This window comes from Vigna angularis, chromosome 9 (assembly GCF_016808095.1).
Source record: "Vigna angularis cultivar LongXiaoDou No.4 chromosome 9, ASM1680809v1, whole genome shotgun sequence".
NCBI lineage: Eukaryota > Viridiplantae > Streptophyta > Magnoliopsida > Fabales > Fabaceae > Vigna > Vigna angularis.
This window is the reverse complement of record NC_068978.1, coordinates 3,425,642-3,442,605: the sequence shown is the minus strand read 5'-3', so window position 1 is coordinate 3,442,605 and position 16,964 is coordinate 3,425,642. Positions and strand designations below refer to the sequence as shown.

General features: G+C 37.8%; 1 protein-coding gene across 1 annotated transcript; it reads right to left on the bottom strand.

Annotated features, from left to right (window-relative positions):
• Window positions 1-13,068: 13,068 nt before the first annotated feature.
• Window positions 13,069-13,698, bottom strand: LOC108346417 (germin-like protein 1). Its single transcript, XM_017585500.1, has one exon. The coding sequence runs from the start codon at window positions 13,696-13,698 to the stop codon at window positions 13,069-13,071; it is 630 nt and encodes a 209-aa protein (XP_017440989.1).
• Window positions 13,699-16,964: the final 3,266 nt, after the last annotated feature.

The window sequence follows — 16,964 nt, the reverse complement described above, 5'->3', positions numbered from 1 at the left end:
CTGGATGTGGATTAACTTATGTTTTGGTGTAGATGTTTTTCGATGTGTCTTTGTTGCTCCTGGCTGTCTGGGACGCTTGCCTTTCTCCAATTGTTGTTGTTCATACTCGCCAAAAGAGGGGGAGGTACCTGCAAAGATACTCCGACGCTCAAGTCATATGTGACGCTCAAGTCATATGTGAGTTATGGAACCTCAGCTCTCAAGAGAGTGATTATAATACTGCTCTGAAATATTATTTAGGGTCTCTAGCACATAGAGAGAACGTACCTGAACTTTTGCCCTGTCATTGTATTTATAAGCCAAATAAAAAGAACCTTACCTAAAAATGTGGTTAGTTACTTATAAATATCTTAACCGTTTAAAATATCTAAGATATTTTATGTAATAAATATCTTACTACATAACATGCCCCCCAAGTCCGAGTTAATCGATGATTTATGGACGTGGTAACTATAGGACTTATGAGTTTGAGGGAGACTGTATTCGCTGTATTAGAGAGCGTGTTTCTGGTTGTTGCTCATGTGTGGACTGAACGTTTCAAACCAAGGATGACCGAGCGGTTGAGTTTGAAGGACCAAAAAGATGCGAAGCCGAACGGCAAAATGCTGGAACGAGTGAGGCCGAACGTGAGGACATGTATGGCCGAGCGGTAGAGGCTGTATAGCCGAAGGTTATAGAAGCTAAATGCTTGAGGCCACGGACGGTAGAGGCCGAGTGGCATGTGAGGCCGAATGATTCACTACAAGAAATTGGCGTATTACCGAAGGGTTTTTACAGACGGCCTTTTGGCCTTCGGTAAAAGTGAGTTACCGACGGTCAGATAAATGATTACCGAAGGCCATAGTGAAATGTGCTCATTACCGAAGGTTTGTTTCCGAAGATCTTTAAGCCGTCGGTATTGGTTTTGGTGAATTAACTTACCGAAGGATATATGACCCTCGGTAAGGTGCTGGTGTAATTAACCCCATCAGACTTGGGTTTCCCTCTGCTAACTTTCATTTCTCGAGCCAAAAGTTTCCCTTTCTTTCTTCGAGACCCTCACCAGCATTCCCCTTTGTTCGAGCCATCAAACCCTCACCAGCTTTCCCCTTTCTTCGATCCATCTTACCGTCAGCAACATTCCCCAAATTTGCGAGGTTTTGTTGAGGGACGTGGTCTTTGTCGTTGGCGCAAGCATTCTGCGGTGGCGGTTGGTTCTGTGATTGCAGGGGCTGCTCGACAAATTAGTTGTCGCTGCGTCAGGAGGGCTTCGTGGAGGAGGCGACAACGGTGAGGAGGGGCTGTGTGGCAAATTTGTTGTCGCTGCATCAGGAGGGCTTCGTGGAGGAGGCGACAACGGTGAGGAGGGGCTTCCTGGTGCGTTGAGAGCGGTGTGGGGTTCGTGTAGGAGGCAACAACCGAAGACAACACAGGTGGTCGACTTCTCTCGCGTCCATATGTAAGTCTCTTCAATCCTCATTTTTCCTATTTTTCATGTTCTGTTCATTGTTTTCATTTACTTTTTAGCTTTTGTAATTTGTTCTGAACTTGTTCTAAAGCATTTAACCATGGAAAATATTAGTTGGAGCATTTTGTGTAAAGCTCCTTGATTAGTTGATTGTGTGGTTTTTTTTGAGAATTCAGTAACATTGGAGCTACAAAAACAACACACGTTTTTTCCCCTCATTTACTTCTTTTCATTTTGAGAACTTCTAGGACAGATTGTGGTACATAGTAAGCAATAGCTTGAACCATGACCATTGGATTCACTCCCAATAGCTAGAACAAGCCTGCTCTGTCAAACTTGAACACAGTGTCACCATTGTTGGTTTTTAGTCCATATACAAAGGGTCATTTTTCTTAGTGAATGTTGCACTTTTAGAGATATTAATGAACGTGAGATATTTTGCTTTCACCTTTATCATCATGCTGCTTTTGTGCTTCTTTTAATTTCTTAGTCATGGTGCAACTCTTTGTTCTTGGCGGATGAATAAAAGTAGTATTCCCTTTATATCCTTTTCTCATATAAAGCATATTATTCTCTGTTTTTTATTACATTGTTTCTGCCATAAGCTAACACCTTATATTATCATTTTATTTTATAATACATGAATTATGTAGTCTTTATAATACAAGAATAAATCAAAGTTGATTAGGATTACATTAATGTTTAAATAAATTGTAAAGTTATTTTGACAGTTGAAAACCCTTCAGATATAGTAATGTTTTGAATAGAAGGTTTTACTCCATAAGGCACTTGGTGCTTTGATTTGACAATATAACAGAGATTTGCATTATACTTCTAAGTGATTTGCTCTTGCAGCCTTTTATGATTGAAATAATTCTTTTGTTCCATATTATCTTTTGCAAGAAAAAATGTCTTATAAAGTCAATGTATTTCTGTGCTGAGTAAGTAAAGATGCATTCAGCTTTGATTTCTCATGATTGTAGACCATGATTCACTTTAAATTAAGTCTTTGAATCTTTGAGTAAAATATTGGGTGGTGGAGTTGCTTAATTTGAGAAATATAGGGGTTGGCTAAGTCTAATTCTGGAATATTACATTTCTGCATCCATTTGTTCTGCAAACAAGTTAGTTTTAGTGATTTGAACCTAATGATGGAAAGAAACTACGAGTTTTAGCTGCCTATGCTTTTTCACTCTTTAAACCACCAAAGGGCTGGCATTTTGTCATAGACAAGTTGTTGTTTCAGTGCTGCATTTTTTAATTTCTGAATTTGGTGCATTTGAACTTGTGTAAGAATTTGGTGCATTTGAATTAGGTGCTGAAAGTGGTTTCTGTGTACATTGGCTACATCTTACTTTATGCATGGGCCCTTATGTCCCTATTTTGGAGTGATTGTTGCATTTTATCTGTTTCTACCTCTGGCATTAGAGGTTGCTTTCACTGTTTGTTGCATGCTTCTCTGTACACTTTTGCCTTAAATTATTTGTTCGTTATATTCTCCAAACACTACACATGTTACTTCTTGTCCAAACCAATTATTGTCTGTGACATCTGTGTATTTAGAACCATTTATTTTGTCATTCGGTTTTGTACTTGGGTGATAGAAGCATAGAATATGCTCATAAGTTAGCTATATTTAGGAGATGATTGTAATGAGAAGTGAGGAAGAAGTGATATAGAGATGCATTTCTAAGAAGATAGAGTCAAAATAAAAGCATGTCTCTAGATAATGTCAAAATAAAAGCATGTTTGTGGATAGTGTATAATAAACAAGACAACCCAGAAGCTAAAGTAGTAAGAATAAGACAACCCAGAAGCTCAAATTTGACTATTGAGCACTTAAAGTTACACTAGAATAGGGTGAAATAGATTAGGATGCAAATGTGCTTTCTGTTTTAGACACCTAAAACTATCTACACCAGTTCTAATGGACTAGAAATGACAAAGAATTGAGTGAAGTTTTGATTCCTAAGACAACTTCTAAAAATCACTAATGAAATCTCTAAATTTGGCACTTAAAACATAAAAAAGTGTACTAAATAGGTGATAAATTAGACATCCACCTAAAGTAACCTTAGAATGTGTAATCTTCATATTCTACCAAGTTTAAACTAGTTAAATGAAGGTAAGAAAGAAGTGAAATTGGTAGTGTACCTAAAACTGAAAATTGGACTACTTAAAACCTACAAAAGTGTACTAAATAGGTGAGAAATTGGGAACTCACCTAAATTAGCATAAGATTGTGTGTTCTACTAATCCTAACAAGTTTAAAGTTGTTAAGTGAAGTTAAGAAACATGTCAAATTATATGAAGTAGCTAAATCTCACAGTTTGGGTACTTGAAACCTTAAAAAGTCAAGTAAAAGGCTGAGAAAGTGGCAATTCACCTAAAGTAGACTAACAATAACTAATGTGACTATCCTAACAACTCTAAAATAGTGAAATGAAGCTAGGAAACTACTAAAAATCAAACAACTACCTAAAACTCAAAGTTTGAGTACCTAGAACCTAAAAAAGTGTACTAAAAGGGTGATTACTTTTCATTTTTCGTTCTGCTGTGATTCTCTGGTGTTTGGAAGTTTAAACAACTCCAAATTGATGTATTAAAGCTGTTAGAACCATTCATATAAAGTTAAAATGAGATGTATGCAATTGAATATGTCAAACCATCATATTTAAGGCATTTTTCGAACTTGGAAATTGAATTTGAGTTGTTGATCTATTTTGTGCCTAATTAGAGTTCAAACTACTGTATTTTGATGAATTAAAATTGTTCAAATGATTACCAAAGTGTTAGAATAGCTTAGGCACAAAATCACTTCCAAAACCACCAATTATGAGTCAATTTTGGGAAGTAGAAAGGTGATTTTGAGTAGCAATTTGGTTTTGAGTTAAAATTGAGTTTTAACATGTTTCAATTCATCAATAAAAGTTGCTAAAGTAGTTAGTTTTGATCTACAGTTGTTATTGTGCAATTTTGACATTTCTTCTGTTTGGCATGATGAACCATGGCTGAACATGTTGCAATTTTATTTCCTTGCAGATACAAAGTTATCAAACCTATAGCGCACCTAGAAAAGTCTACTAAAGAGGTGAGTATTGAACTTGTTTTATAAATTTCACAGTTTGAGCAATTTCAGCATGTATGAATTGTCTGTTTTGCTTATTATAGCCTTCATGAGAATTAAATTCTGCAAATTGAGCATGGAAACTTATGTACATGCTTTATTTTAGTTTGTTGCCGATTGATGTGTGTAAAAGCCTATACATTGAAGACACTTTTGTGTTCTCTATTTTCAAAAACTATAACAATTGATAACAAACCTATTGAAAAAGGAGATAAAGTACACGCTTTAGGGTTGCCAACAACAATAAGAATGTGTATTGTACACTTCTTCTCATCTTTGCCTTTTATTTCTTTCTTCATTCTGCTGCTGCCAGGAGCATGCCACCCCCCCACCCCCCACTCCCGACCATGGTCCTTCCTTTCTCATTTAACTTCCACCCAAAAATCATAGGCCAGCAATAATTTGGTGGTTTAAAACAGGAAATGTCATAGCAGTGGCTGTAGGTCAAAACATTGTTTCTTTCCTCCATCATGGGGTGCCAAAACATCACTTTCCTCCACTAAAACACCAGGACCAGCCTAAGACAAGATCAAAAGTGCTTAAAACTCACTTATTTTAACAATGGTGACCCTTGTTCACCTGACTGAGAACCTGTGTTGGACTTTCTGTACAAAATCCAATTTTCTCTCGGGTAATCGTTTACAGTGTCCTTGTAATCGATTACAGTGTCAAAGAAGGTATAAATTTGATTTCTAAGGCATAATTTGAAAGGTCTTTGAGTATAGATTCCAACAAAACAAGAATCAACTCATTTGGAGTTCGGTGGAGAAAGTTATGAGCAAAAGAACAAGCAAAGGTCAGAGTTGGCAAAAATATATGAAACGCTAACTTGAAACAATAAACTGTACCAACTCAAATGTCCAAAAATTACAAAATAGTAGTCATTGGAAAGATGTTTGAGTCTAGTTTCTAATAAAAAAAGAATCACATCATTTGGAGGTCGGTGGGAAAAGTTATCAGTAAAATACACAGCAAAGGTCAAAGTTGACAGCATGTTAACTCACTCAAGTTGCTCATCTCATAAACATTGTTTCTTTCCTCCATCATGGGGTGCCAAAACATCACTTTCCTCCATCATTGGGACATAATCACATCACTAACCTCCCTCTCCCACCACTGAAACATAAGGAACAGCCTAAGACAAGTGCAAAAGTGCCTAAAAGTCACTTTTTTTTCAATGGTGACCCCTGTTCACCTGACTGAGTACCTGTGTTGGACTTTCTGTACAAATTCCAATTTTCTCTCGGGTAATCGTTTACAGGGTTGGTGTAAACGATTACCAGACCCTTGACTGAGTACCCTCCATTATACTTTTTTTTTCAGCTATTCGGTAATTACCGAAGGCTTTTGGCCCTCGGTAATTACCGAAGGCTTTTGGACTTCGGTAATTACCGAAGGCTTTTGGCCCTCGGTAATTACCGCAGAAGCCCTCGGTAATTACCGAAGGGCAGAAGCCCTCGGTAATGGTTAGCGACAAGGGATTTACCGAAGGATTTTTGGCCGTCGATAGGCCTTCGGTAAACATCCATTATCGACGGCTTTTGGCAATTTCCGAGGGCTTATGGCCTTCGGTAATGCCCTACTTTTTTGTAGTGATTGAAGCCACGCGGACGAACGTCATTGAGGCCGAATTGACAACATCAGTGGCGTCGAACGGCCGAATACTTGAGCGCTCGTGGCCATGACGAGCGGTTGAAGCCAAGGGGACAAATACCTTTGAGGCCGAAAGGTCGAATATCAGTAGGGTCGAACGGCCGACTGCTTGAGTGCTCGTGGCGATGGTCGAGCGGTTGAGACCAAAGGGCGAATACCTTTGAGGCCGAACGGTCGAATGTTCGAACGCTTGTGGCCATTGATGGTCGAATGGTTGAAACGAAAGGGCGAATACTTTTGAGGATGAACGGCCGAATGTTTGAACGCTCGTGGCCATGTATGGTCGAGCGGTTCAAACCAAATGACGAACGCTTTTGAGGTCGAACGGCAGAATGCTTGAACGCTCGTTGACCTGGATGGTCGAGCGGTTGAAATCAAAGGGCGGATACCTTTGAGGCCGTACGGCCAATTGTTTGAACGCTCGTGGACATGGATTGTCGAGCGGTTGAAATCAAAAGGCGAATACCTTTGAGGCCGAACGGCCGACTGTTTGAACGCTCGTGGGCATGGATTGTCGAGCGGTTGAAATCAAAGTGCGAATACCTTTGAGGCCGAACGACCGACTGTTTGAACGCTCGTGGACATGGATTGTCGAGCGGTTGAAATCAAAGTGCGAATACCTTTAAGGCCGAACGGCCGACTGTTTGAACGCTCGTGGACATGGATTGTCGAGCGCTTGAAATCAAAGTGCGAATACCTTTGAGGCCGAACGGCCGACTGTTTGAACACTCGTGGACATAGATTGTCGAGCGGTTGATGTTTTGGGTGTTCTAGGGCGAACATCTACCAGAGGAAGTGTATCCCTATGTTTTGGGTGTTCTAGGGCGAACATCTACCAGAGGGAGTGTATCCCTTTTTTCAATGCTCCTAGGTGTTCTAGGGCGAACATCTACCAGGTCTAGGAGTGTTTTCCCGGTTTTGAGTGCTTCAGCATGGACGAATCTCTGGTGTCCGCCTATGCATGTAAGATGTGCTTATTTGCGCTGTAGAATTAGAGAAAAAGAGTAGCGAGACAAACCAATGCATTTACAAGGTTTGGAAAATTTAGTAAAAAACAGATTATGTTGTAAGGTCGATCGGTTTAGATAGTAGATCGTTCGGTCTTCGGTTTGACCGTCTACTGTGACCTGCGTAAGATATATAATATATAAAATATAGGTGAGACCGTTCGATCGAGATTTAAACCTGGCGGTCGAACGTCAGTAGGATCGAATGGTGGAGCGGTCGTGTCGATGGATGGTCGAGCGGTAGAGGCCGAAAGGCCGAAAGTTAGTAAGGGAAAGTGTTGGACACTTGAGGCCGAACGTCAATTGCACCGAATGGCTGAACATCAGTAGGGTCGAACGTCCGTGAGATCGAAATTCTGGAACGTTAGAAATCAAGGAGACTGAGTGGTGGACGCTTGAGGCTAAGCTGCCGAACGTCAGTGAGAGCGAAGTGCCGAACGGTTAAGGTCAAGGTGCCGAACGTCACGGAGGCCGAGGCGCCAAATAGTTAAGGCCCAGGTGCCGAACGTCAGGAGGCCGAACATGAGTATGGCCGAATGTTGGAGCGCTCGTGTTGATGTGTGGTCGAGCGGTAGAGGCCGAAAGGCCGAGAGTCAATGAGGCTGAGTGGTCGAAAGCAGGAACGTTCGAGGTGGAATGTTTGAACACATAAGACCATGTGTGGCCGAGCGCTAGAGACCAAACGTCAATGATGAGCGAAATGCCGAACGCTTTAGGCCGAACGGCCGCGAGAACGAATGCTGGAACGTGTGAGACGCAAATGGCCGAGCGGTAGAGGCAAAAGGATGGAGGCCAAGCGGCCGAACGTCATTGAGTCCGAATGACCGAATTCTGAAACGCTTCATGCTGAAATTGCTGAACGGCAATGAGACCGAATGGCCAACGGTTGAGTGTTGTGAGACCATGCATGGCCGAGCGCTAAAGACCGAACGTCAATAAGAAAGGCTGAACAGTCAAGGCCAAGCTGTCGAACGTCGATGAGACGGATGGTCGAACGATTGAGTCCAAGCATCCGAACGTCATTAAGGCCGAATGGACAAATGATTGAGCACTCGTGGCCATGGATTGGTCGAACGGTTGAAGCCGAAGGGCAAGTACCTTTGAGGACGAACGACCGAATGCTTGAAAATTTGAGACCACGAATGGCCTGGTGGTTGAGGTCGAACGAATGGTCGAACGGTTGAGGCTACGGATGGCCGAACGATATAGGCCGAAAAGGCCAAACGTCAATGAGGCTGAGTGGCCGAAATGCAAGAGGCCGAACGTTCGTGAGAACGAATGCTGGAACGCTTGAGACGCAGATGGTCGAGCGTCAACGAGGCTGTGTTTTGGACGCTTGAGACCGAACGTCAGTTAGGCCAAATGGCTGATAAACCGAATGGCCGAACGTCATGGAGGCTCAATAACCGAGCATCATTTTGGTCGAATGACCGAACGCTGGTGGAGCCGAGTGTCCGCATGTTGGAGTATTTGAGGACGAAGAACCGACAATATGTGAGACCGGACGGACGAGCGGTGGAACGCTTGTGGCCACGGAATGGTAGTGAGGCCCGGTCAGAGGGGCGAGCGGCCAAGGATATCAATCCTAGGTGGGGAGCCACTCGGTTTTGCCGATCGGTCACGATACACACTCGGTTTTGCCGATCGGTCACGATACACACTCGGTCTTGTCGGTCGACTTAGATGGACGACCTTGGAGTGCGGCTCGTTCTTGACGGTCGATCTGGAAATTGTCGAACGGTAATGAGGAAGGTTTGTCCAATCGATCACGATACACACTCGGTCTTGTCGGTCGACCTAGATGGACGACCTTGGAGTGCAGATCGTTCTTGACGGTCGACCTGGAAATTGTCGAACGACAATGAGGAAGGTTTTGCCGATCGGTCACGATACACACTCGGTCTTGTCGGTCGACCTAGATGGACGACCTTGGAGTGCGGCTCGTTCTTGACGGTCGACCTGGAAATTGTCGAACGACAATGATTAAGGTTTTGCCGATCGGTCACGATACACACTCGGTCTTGTCGGTCAACCTAGATGGACGACCTTGGAGCATCGTTGAGTCCATGTGTCGGACAGATCGGACAGTTCAGTAAAAATAAGGTTCAGGCCAAGTTAGTTGTTGCGTTCACAATGGATGACGGTCACATCGAGTTTGCACAAGAGGCCTGGGCACGACGGATGACGCGGAGGCCGTACTAGACGGTTTGGCGGGTGATTTGAGACTGGATCGGATGGCGCCGCGGGTGTGGAGCCAAAGTAGTAGCATGAGAACTGCCTAAAGATAGCGTAGCTCCAGCTTTCTCTGGCGCCCTCGATGAGGGTCTGTGGACGGTGCTGGAGGGTTTTCTGAATGAGGATGACGCACGTGATGAGAAGGGAAGGAACAGAGCGGTGATGAAAGAAAGGGTTTGTCTCTGGTTTGGGTCTGACCCGCAAAGGGGTGTGATTTCTCAGAGGTATTCACTGGCGCGATTTCGCAGAGGTGCTCGCGGTGGAGTCAATGGCTCACGGAGGAGAATCCTGGCAGTGATGCGGTGGCTTCATCTTGTTGGAGTAGCCTTATCCGAAGAAGTGATTCATCAAGGCCGAGTGCTCCTCTTGCGGCTTCTGTGAGATGACACTCGGCCCCACGGTGGGCGCCAAAATGTTTCGGTGTAGATGTTTTCCAGTGTGTCTTTGTTGCTCCTGGCTGTCTGGGACGCTTGCCTTTCTCCAATTGTTGTTGTTCATACTCGCCAAAGGAGGGGGAGGTATCTGCAAAGATACTCCGACGCTCAAGTCAGATGTGAGTTATGGAGCCTCAACTCTCAAGAGAGTGATTATAATACTGCTCTGAAATATTATTTAGGGTCTCTAGCCCATAGAGAGAACGTACCTGAACTTTTATCCTGTCATTGTATTTATAAGCCAAATAAAAATAACTTTACCTAAAAATATGGTTAATTACTTATAAATATCTTAACCATTTAAAATATCTAAGATATTTTATATAATAAATATCTTACTAGATAACAACTTACATACAGTGGGAGGCAACGGAGGTATGAATATGCGTTCAAGATCAATGACTCTAACATCCCTGAACTGCGCGCTTGCAATGCCTATTGAAAGAATCTTGTGATTAATTATTTAATTAGTGATACAAGTATTGCATTTCTGCTTTGGTAATCTCACATGTTAATTAGCATGTTATCTTGCAATGTGGTTTCATTTGTCTTTTAAATAACATATTATCCAATAATTAAACTTTTCATGCCGTGTTTTACTGTATCTTCATTTCCATATTGTTTGTAATAAGCGATTAAAAAAGGATCGGTGGACGTGAGGGAAAAGTGATTTAGATAAGTAAATATGTGAAGTAATGAATGAAAAGAAAAAAGAAATATTTTACATAAACTTGTACAAATAATTGATTTTATATTCCATATCAACAATATATTATGTTCTACAAAAAATTGATTATTTTGCTAAAATAAGATAGATAAGTGGTTTTTTATAATTATAATTAATTATGTGACGTCATATATTAATAATTTTTTATGTTTTTCTTTTTATTACAATTGTTATGAATACATTTGTAAGTTTGGTAGTCTCATTATTTTCTTCTCTGGCTTTCTATGTTTTGATTACTTTTACATTTCTTGTTATCAGCAGTCAGCTGATATTTTCAAGAATGGTCATAAAAGGTAAGTAATCATCATCTATTAAATAATTATATAAGTGTTAGGATTATAAGGATGGATTATGTGAATCGGTTCCTAAAATATTAGGACGGGTCGAGGTCCGTTGGCTTGTTTAGACTTTTATTGCATAATTAGCTCACTTAAAAAATTTAATTTATGTAATTAATTTAGTTAAATTCACCTACTATTTAATTTCTAACTTTCTTGTACTTAAAAATTAAAAGTTATAAAATTGTGAATATTATTTGTTTTAAAAAATAGATAATATAATTTATTATTTTTATTAATTTAATTAAATAATGTAAAGTTATTAAAATATTACATTCTAAAATTTTACATTCTAATTACAAAATAAATAATTCTTTTATGTAGATTGACCTAAATTGATATACAAGGTTGTAAACCAAATATTACATTGAATATACTAAAAAAATTAGTTTGCATTTTTTATATAAAACGGATTGGACCATTTCATTTCTTTTGAACCAAAATAGAACGAAACAGGTCAACCCACATTGCTAATTTGCTACTCCTACATGAAGTCATAATAAATGAAGGGTGCCTAACTACATCACTACAACTTTAATGCAATTAGTAAAGAGTATTAATGTAAGGACACTCAACTTAACTTATCAATATAATATAATAATTTTAATATTATTTATATTTAAATTAATATAAATATAATAAATTTAACTATATACTACTGAGTGATTTATAGAGTAATATAGATATAACACTAAAAGGACACCCTAAACCATATTTTAACATTTGATTTTAGGTTTTGATTTTCTTTAACAACCGAAGTTTAATGTTTTTCATTATTTAAAAAATGTCACCAGATTTTTATAATTTTCCTTTTCTAGAAAAGAAAACCTATAAGACGATTTTGAAAACTTATTTTCACGAGTGTAAGTAGGGATGACAACAGGTCGGGTCGGACACGAATAATGCCTACCTGAAATCCGACTCTACAAAAAAAATTCACCCGCTACCCGCACGGATACCTGCTTAAAAAATATCCGCGGATATTTTAAAACCCGCGGATACCCACAAATATTTTAAAAAAATATATTAATAAATTATTAAAATAAAATTTAAATATATAAAATATAATATAAGTTAAATTAAATATAAATTTAAATTCAATTTTAATTAAATTTAATCTTGTAAAATATAAATTAATGTTAATTTTAAGTAAATTTAACTTAATAAAATATAAATTAAATTTTTATTTTTATTTTTTACGGGTAATGGGTATCCACGGGTATGGATAGTATAATACCTGCATCCGACCCGTTTATAAGCGGGTATTAAAATATCCGCTACCCGTGGATTGCAGTAGTAAATATCTATGGATATCAACTATCCGGACGCGGATCTTTTTGCCATCCCTAAGGTCTTGTTCTTTTGAGTGGATTTAAGAGGATAGATTTGAGGGGATTTGAGAAAATTTGGAGATAATTTTTTTTGTCGTTTATTTGAGTGAATTTGAAGGTAAATAAAAGTGAATTTGGAAATAATTTTTTTTAATTTGTCATGTCAATACAATTCTATACTAATTCTCACAAATTTTATTTCCAAATTCACTCTCATTTACCTCCAAATTCATTCAAATAAACGACAAAAAAAATTATCTTCAAATCCTCTCAAATCCCCCCAAATCCATCCTCTCAAATTCCCTCAAAAGAACAGGGCCTAAGTGTAAGACATTTATTGGGTGAAACATTGCATACCAAAGTTAGCCTTATAAGAATTTATACATGCATGGACCATGATATTTCTTTATTTTATACAATTATCAAACAATTATTTACATTGCTATTTTATTTAAAAAAATTATTTTTATTCATTGTTATCATACTTATAAGATATTATATATATAATTAAAAAGGATGTAAAATGATTGTTTAAAGGAAAAGAATTAGTTTGATGCATTTGACACCTATTTTAATTTTTCTAACAAGAAAAAGAGTGAAATTAAAGATGTAGTATGGAAGTGGTAAGATTAAGAGAAGATATAAAAGAGGAAAAAGTGAAATTAACACAGTTGATTGCTGACAATGATTATTGGAAGAAATACAGAGACGAACGCAGAAATAAGTTTATTGTAGAAGACGATTCATTGTCAGAAGGAAAGCACAAAACCTAGCCGGTGCCATTGAAACGAGCCTTGAGCTTCCTGACTTGAGGGTCATCAAGGAAGGTAACTCGGGAAACGATGGGGCTAGGGACGTCGCTGGCGTACTTCTCTAGATGATCAAAATTGAAAGGAGGGCTGGGGCTACTATAAGCGGCAAAAGCAACGGCTTTCCCACGACCAGAATTGATAAGATAATGCGACATTCCTCGTGGAAAATATACAAACTCTCCGACTCTGAGTGTATTGGGATAAGCTTTCCGAGGTGCCATTAGTCCAACATTAAATGTACCTTTCATCACCATTAGTATTTCATTGGCACCATGTCTATGCAGGGGAAGAAATCCACCTTCCGCTATCTCTACGAGTCCTGCAGAAAGCCCACCACCATTGATAATAGGAATCTGGTTAACACCTGCAGGGTATAGTACACAGTTGGATGGGACTGGAATGCCTGGTTTTCCATCAAAGCTGTACTTAAAGTCGTTAGCTGTTGCGTTCTCAGAGGGCAGGCAGTGATAGCCAGTAGGGCTGTCTGGACCGCTGAGGTCAGCCTTGCAGAAATTTTGCAGAGTAGAAGCATGGGAAGTGGATGAAAAAAGAGCACAAAGCAAGAGAATCACAATACTGTTCGTCATCTCTTTTGATGAATTAATGAATCTATTAGAACAAAAGAGGAATGTGAGAATGGATATTCGCTAGTTAGCCCTATTTATAACCAAGTCAAGCTACTAAAGGTTTTCATTTTATAACCCATTTAATATTTTATATTTATTATTTTACTTTTTAATGTTTTTTATAAATATAAAAGTTCTTTTTTTTGTCTGTGATTATATCATCGTAAAAATGAGTTATTATAATTAAGTGATGTTTTCGCTGTAAAAAGTCAATTTTCATATATTTAAATTTAAAAAATGAAAAGACATAATTAAAATATTAATCTGTTGAATTATTATATATGGCTATTTTTCTAATTGATGGTGTTAAAATCTTATTTACTTTGTTATTTGAACTGGTTTGAAGAAACTTTTGTTTAATGCTTAATTATTTTCCAAAGTCCACTCAAAACTATTTGTCATTTGTTTCGGTTTAATCCTTTCGGACATCCCTATTTGTGTAGGGTTGTCTCAAATAAGTCCTCGTATTTATTTTTAACTCAATTAGGTCCCTATTTTTGTAAAATTGAGTCAATTGGAACCTTGCCGTTAATTTCAATAGACGGCGTTAAATTTTTTGAGTCGTGGCACGCTGACGAAGCAAATTTTAATGACGTGGATCAAATTCATTTGCACGTGGACCTACAGCACCGTCGAGTACTCTCCTTCTCTCCCCTCCTCCTCTCCCCCTCCCCCCGCCTTCGTCTTTCTTATCGATCTTTTCTCCCCCGACGACCAACTGCTCTCCCTCAAGAAGGACCTCCTCCTCCTCCACCACCACTTCCCCGATCACGCCCTCGTCGCTCTCCTCACCTTCGATGTTGTTTGCGATGGTGCTGTGGTGAAGATGATGGTGGTTCGAGATTCCCGAACTCGCGAAGAGAGACGCGATGAGGATCGCGATTCTGGGTGGCTGTTCTCGCGGTTTTGACGGAGGCTGGTGGCACTGTTTGAAGGTTGACGGTGGTCCGGGGTTGTGCGGTGGTCAGGCAAGGGCTCGCGTGAAGGAGATGGTGGCGAAATGAATTGGGATTCTGGCTTGGAGTTTGATTTCGGCGTTTAGGGTTCGAAGGATTTTTCAGATCGGATTGGGTTTTTGGATATGCAGGTCTTAGATGATGATTGGGAAAATGAATGGTGGCACGGTGATGATGACTTGTGGCTGGCGGTGCGGTGGCACGATGTTGTTTGCAGTGGTGCTGTGGCGAAGATGATGGTGGTTCGAGATTGCTGAACTCGCGAAGAGAGACGCAATGAGGATCGCGATTCTGGGTGGCTGTTCTCACGATTTTGATGGAGGCTGGTGGCACTGTTTGAAGGTTGACGGTGGTCCGGGGTTGTGCGGCGATGATGTTGCCGACGACGCTAGGGAGAAGATGGTAAGGAGACTAGGGTTTCAGTGGGTGGAAGATGGTGATGATGTGGTAGAGGTTTCAGTGGGTGCAAATGAATTTGATCCACGTCATTAAAATTTGCTTAGTCAGCGTGCCACGACTCAATAAATTTAACGCCGTCTATTGAAATTAACGGCAAGGTTCCAATTGACTCAATTTTACAAAAATAGGGACCTAATTGAGATAAAAATAAATACGAGGACCTATTTGAGACAACCCTACACAAATAGGGATGTCCGAAAGGATTAAACCTAATTTTTATTAATATATATAAAAACAAATTTCATTATAATTTAGAGAAAGAAAAAGACTTTTAAATTATTTTTAAATTGGATATTTGTTTTTCCTTATAATATTTTAAAAATACTTTATTAATTTTATGAACATTATTTATTCAAGATTTTAAAATTAATTTTTAAAATATTTTTATATTGGATATTTGTTTTTTGTTTATAGTTTTTTAGAAATATTTTATTAAATTTATGAACTTTATTTTATTCACGTTTTTTAAATTAATTGATGTTATGTTATTATGAAATTTAATTTATGTCTAATTATATAATATTATATATATATATATATAATATTATGTTTTTTATAAAAAATAATTAATGTTAAAATTGTAGAAAAACAAATATGGATATAAATACACACTACGTACTACTACTACATGTACACACGTTAACTCATACAATTAAAAATTAAAAAAAAAATTATATACTTGTTAATTGCGAAAAAATGATTAACATCAATTTTTTTCTCTAGAAATATGGATGAGGATAATGAATTTCATTCCAACTATAATTAAACGGAGAGAATTTCTCTGTTAATTTTTTTAAATAAAAATTATAATTTTTTTAAATAAAAAATTATATTTTTTTGGTAGTTTAAATTTAAATAGTTTCACTAAAAAATAATGTTAAACTTCAAAGACAATTCAAAATAAAAAATTAATACACAACTCAAATATAATCCAAAAACAAACTCAAAAATTGAATAAAATAAGTTTATAATATTGATAATTTTTTTGTTACTTGTCAATTTATAAGATTAAAGTCTTGAAGGAATACATTTATAATATTTTGATCTCTTAAAAAATATTTTTCTTTATTCTCATTTACAATAAAATAAAAAATGTTAATAATAATATTGAAACACAAAATAATAAATAATTAAATTAAACTAGGTGGATTGATGAACCAACCTGGCTCATCACGAGTTCAACTCGGGTGAGCCAACTCGTGATGAGTCGGATTCTAAGTAAACCAGGTTGAAAATTGATCCGTATTAAAAAAATTTATTTTTTTCAAATTCAACTCGGCTCGGACCCATGGTTGGCCAAGTTGACCCACTAGTTCTAATCCATGTTGACCGCACTAATCCCAACCCGTCATCTTAGTTTTTTATACAACAATAATTTTATCATCTAAAAATAATGTTTATTAAATAAATTTATCATCTAAAAATAATGTTTATTAATGGTGTTTACTCTTTCAATAAATATACTTCAATAAATAATTTAAAAAATAAAATAAAACAATTAATATTTTCTACAAATTAAAAACATAATCCATCTTTTGAGGTTAGAAGATCCAAATGCTCTTAGTGGCTGTATATAGTTAGTTGTTTAATAATTGAGTAAGTTTCTAATATAAGATTTTGATTTAATTCTTTTCATCTATTCGTTATGTTATTATTTCTTATATTTTTTTAACGACATGATTGATCGTATATTTAACTTTCCCTCTCTCTTTTTCTTTATATCTTTTTTATTTTTCCAACCACATAAATCACTTAATTTTGTTTATATTCAATTCTTGTAGAAAAAGCAATACTAATTATATTAAATGCTAC

Excerpts from the sequence above, each read along its gene's own strand:
- LOC108346417 (XM_017585500.1), bottom strand. The coding sequence starts at position 13,698 with ATGACGAACAGTATTGTGATTCTCTTGCTTTGTGCTCTTTTTTCATCC.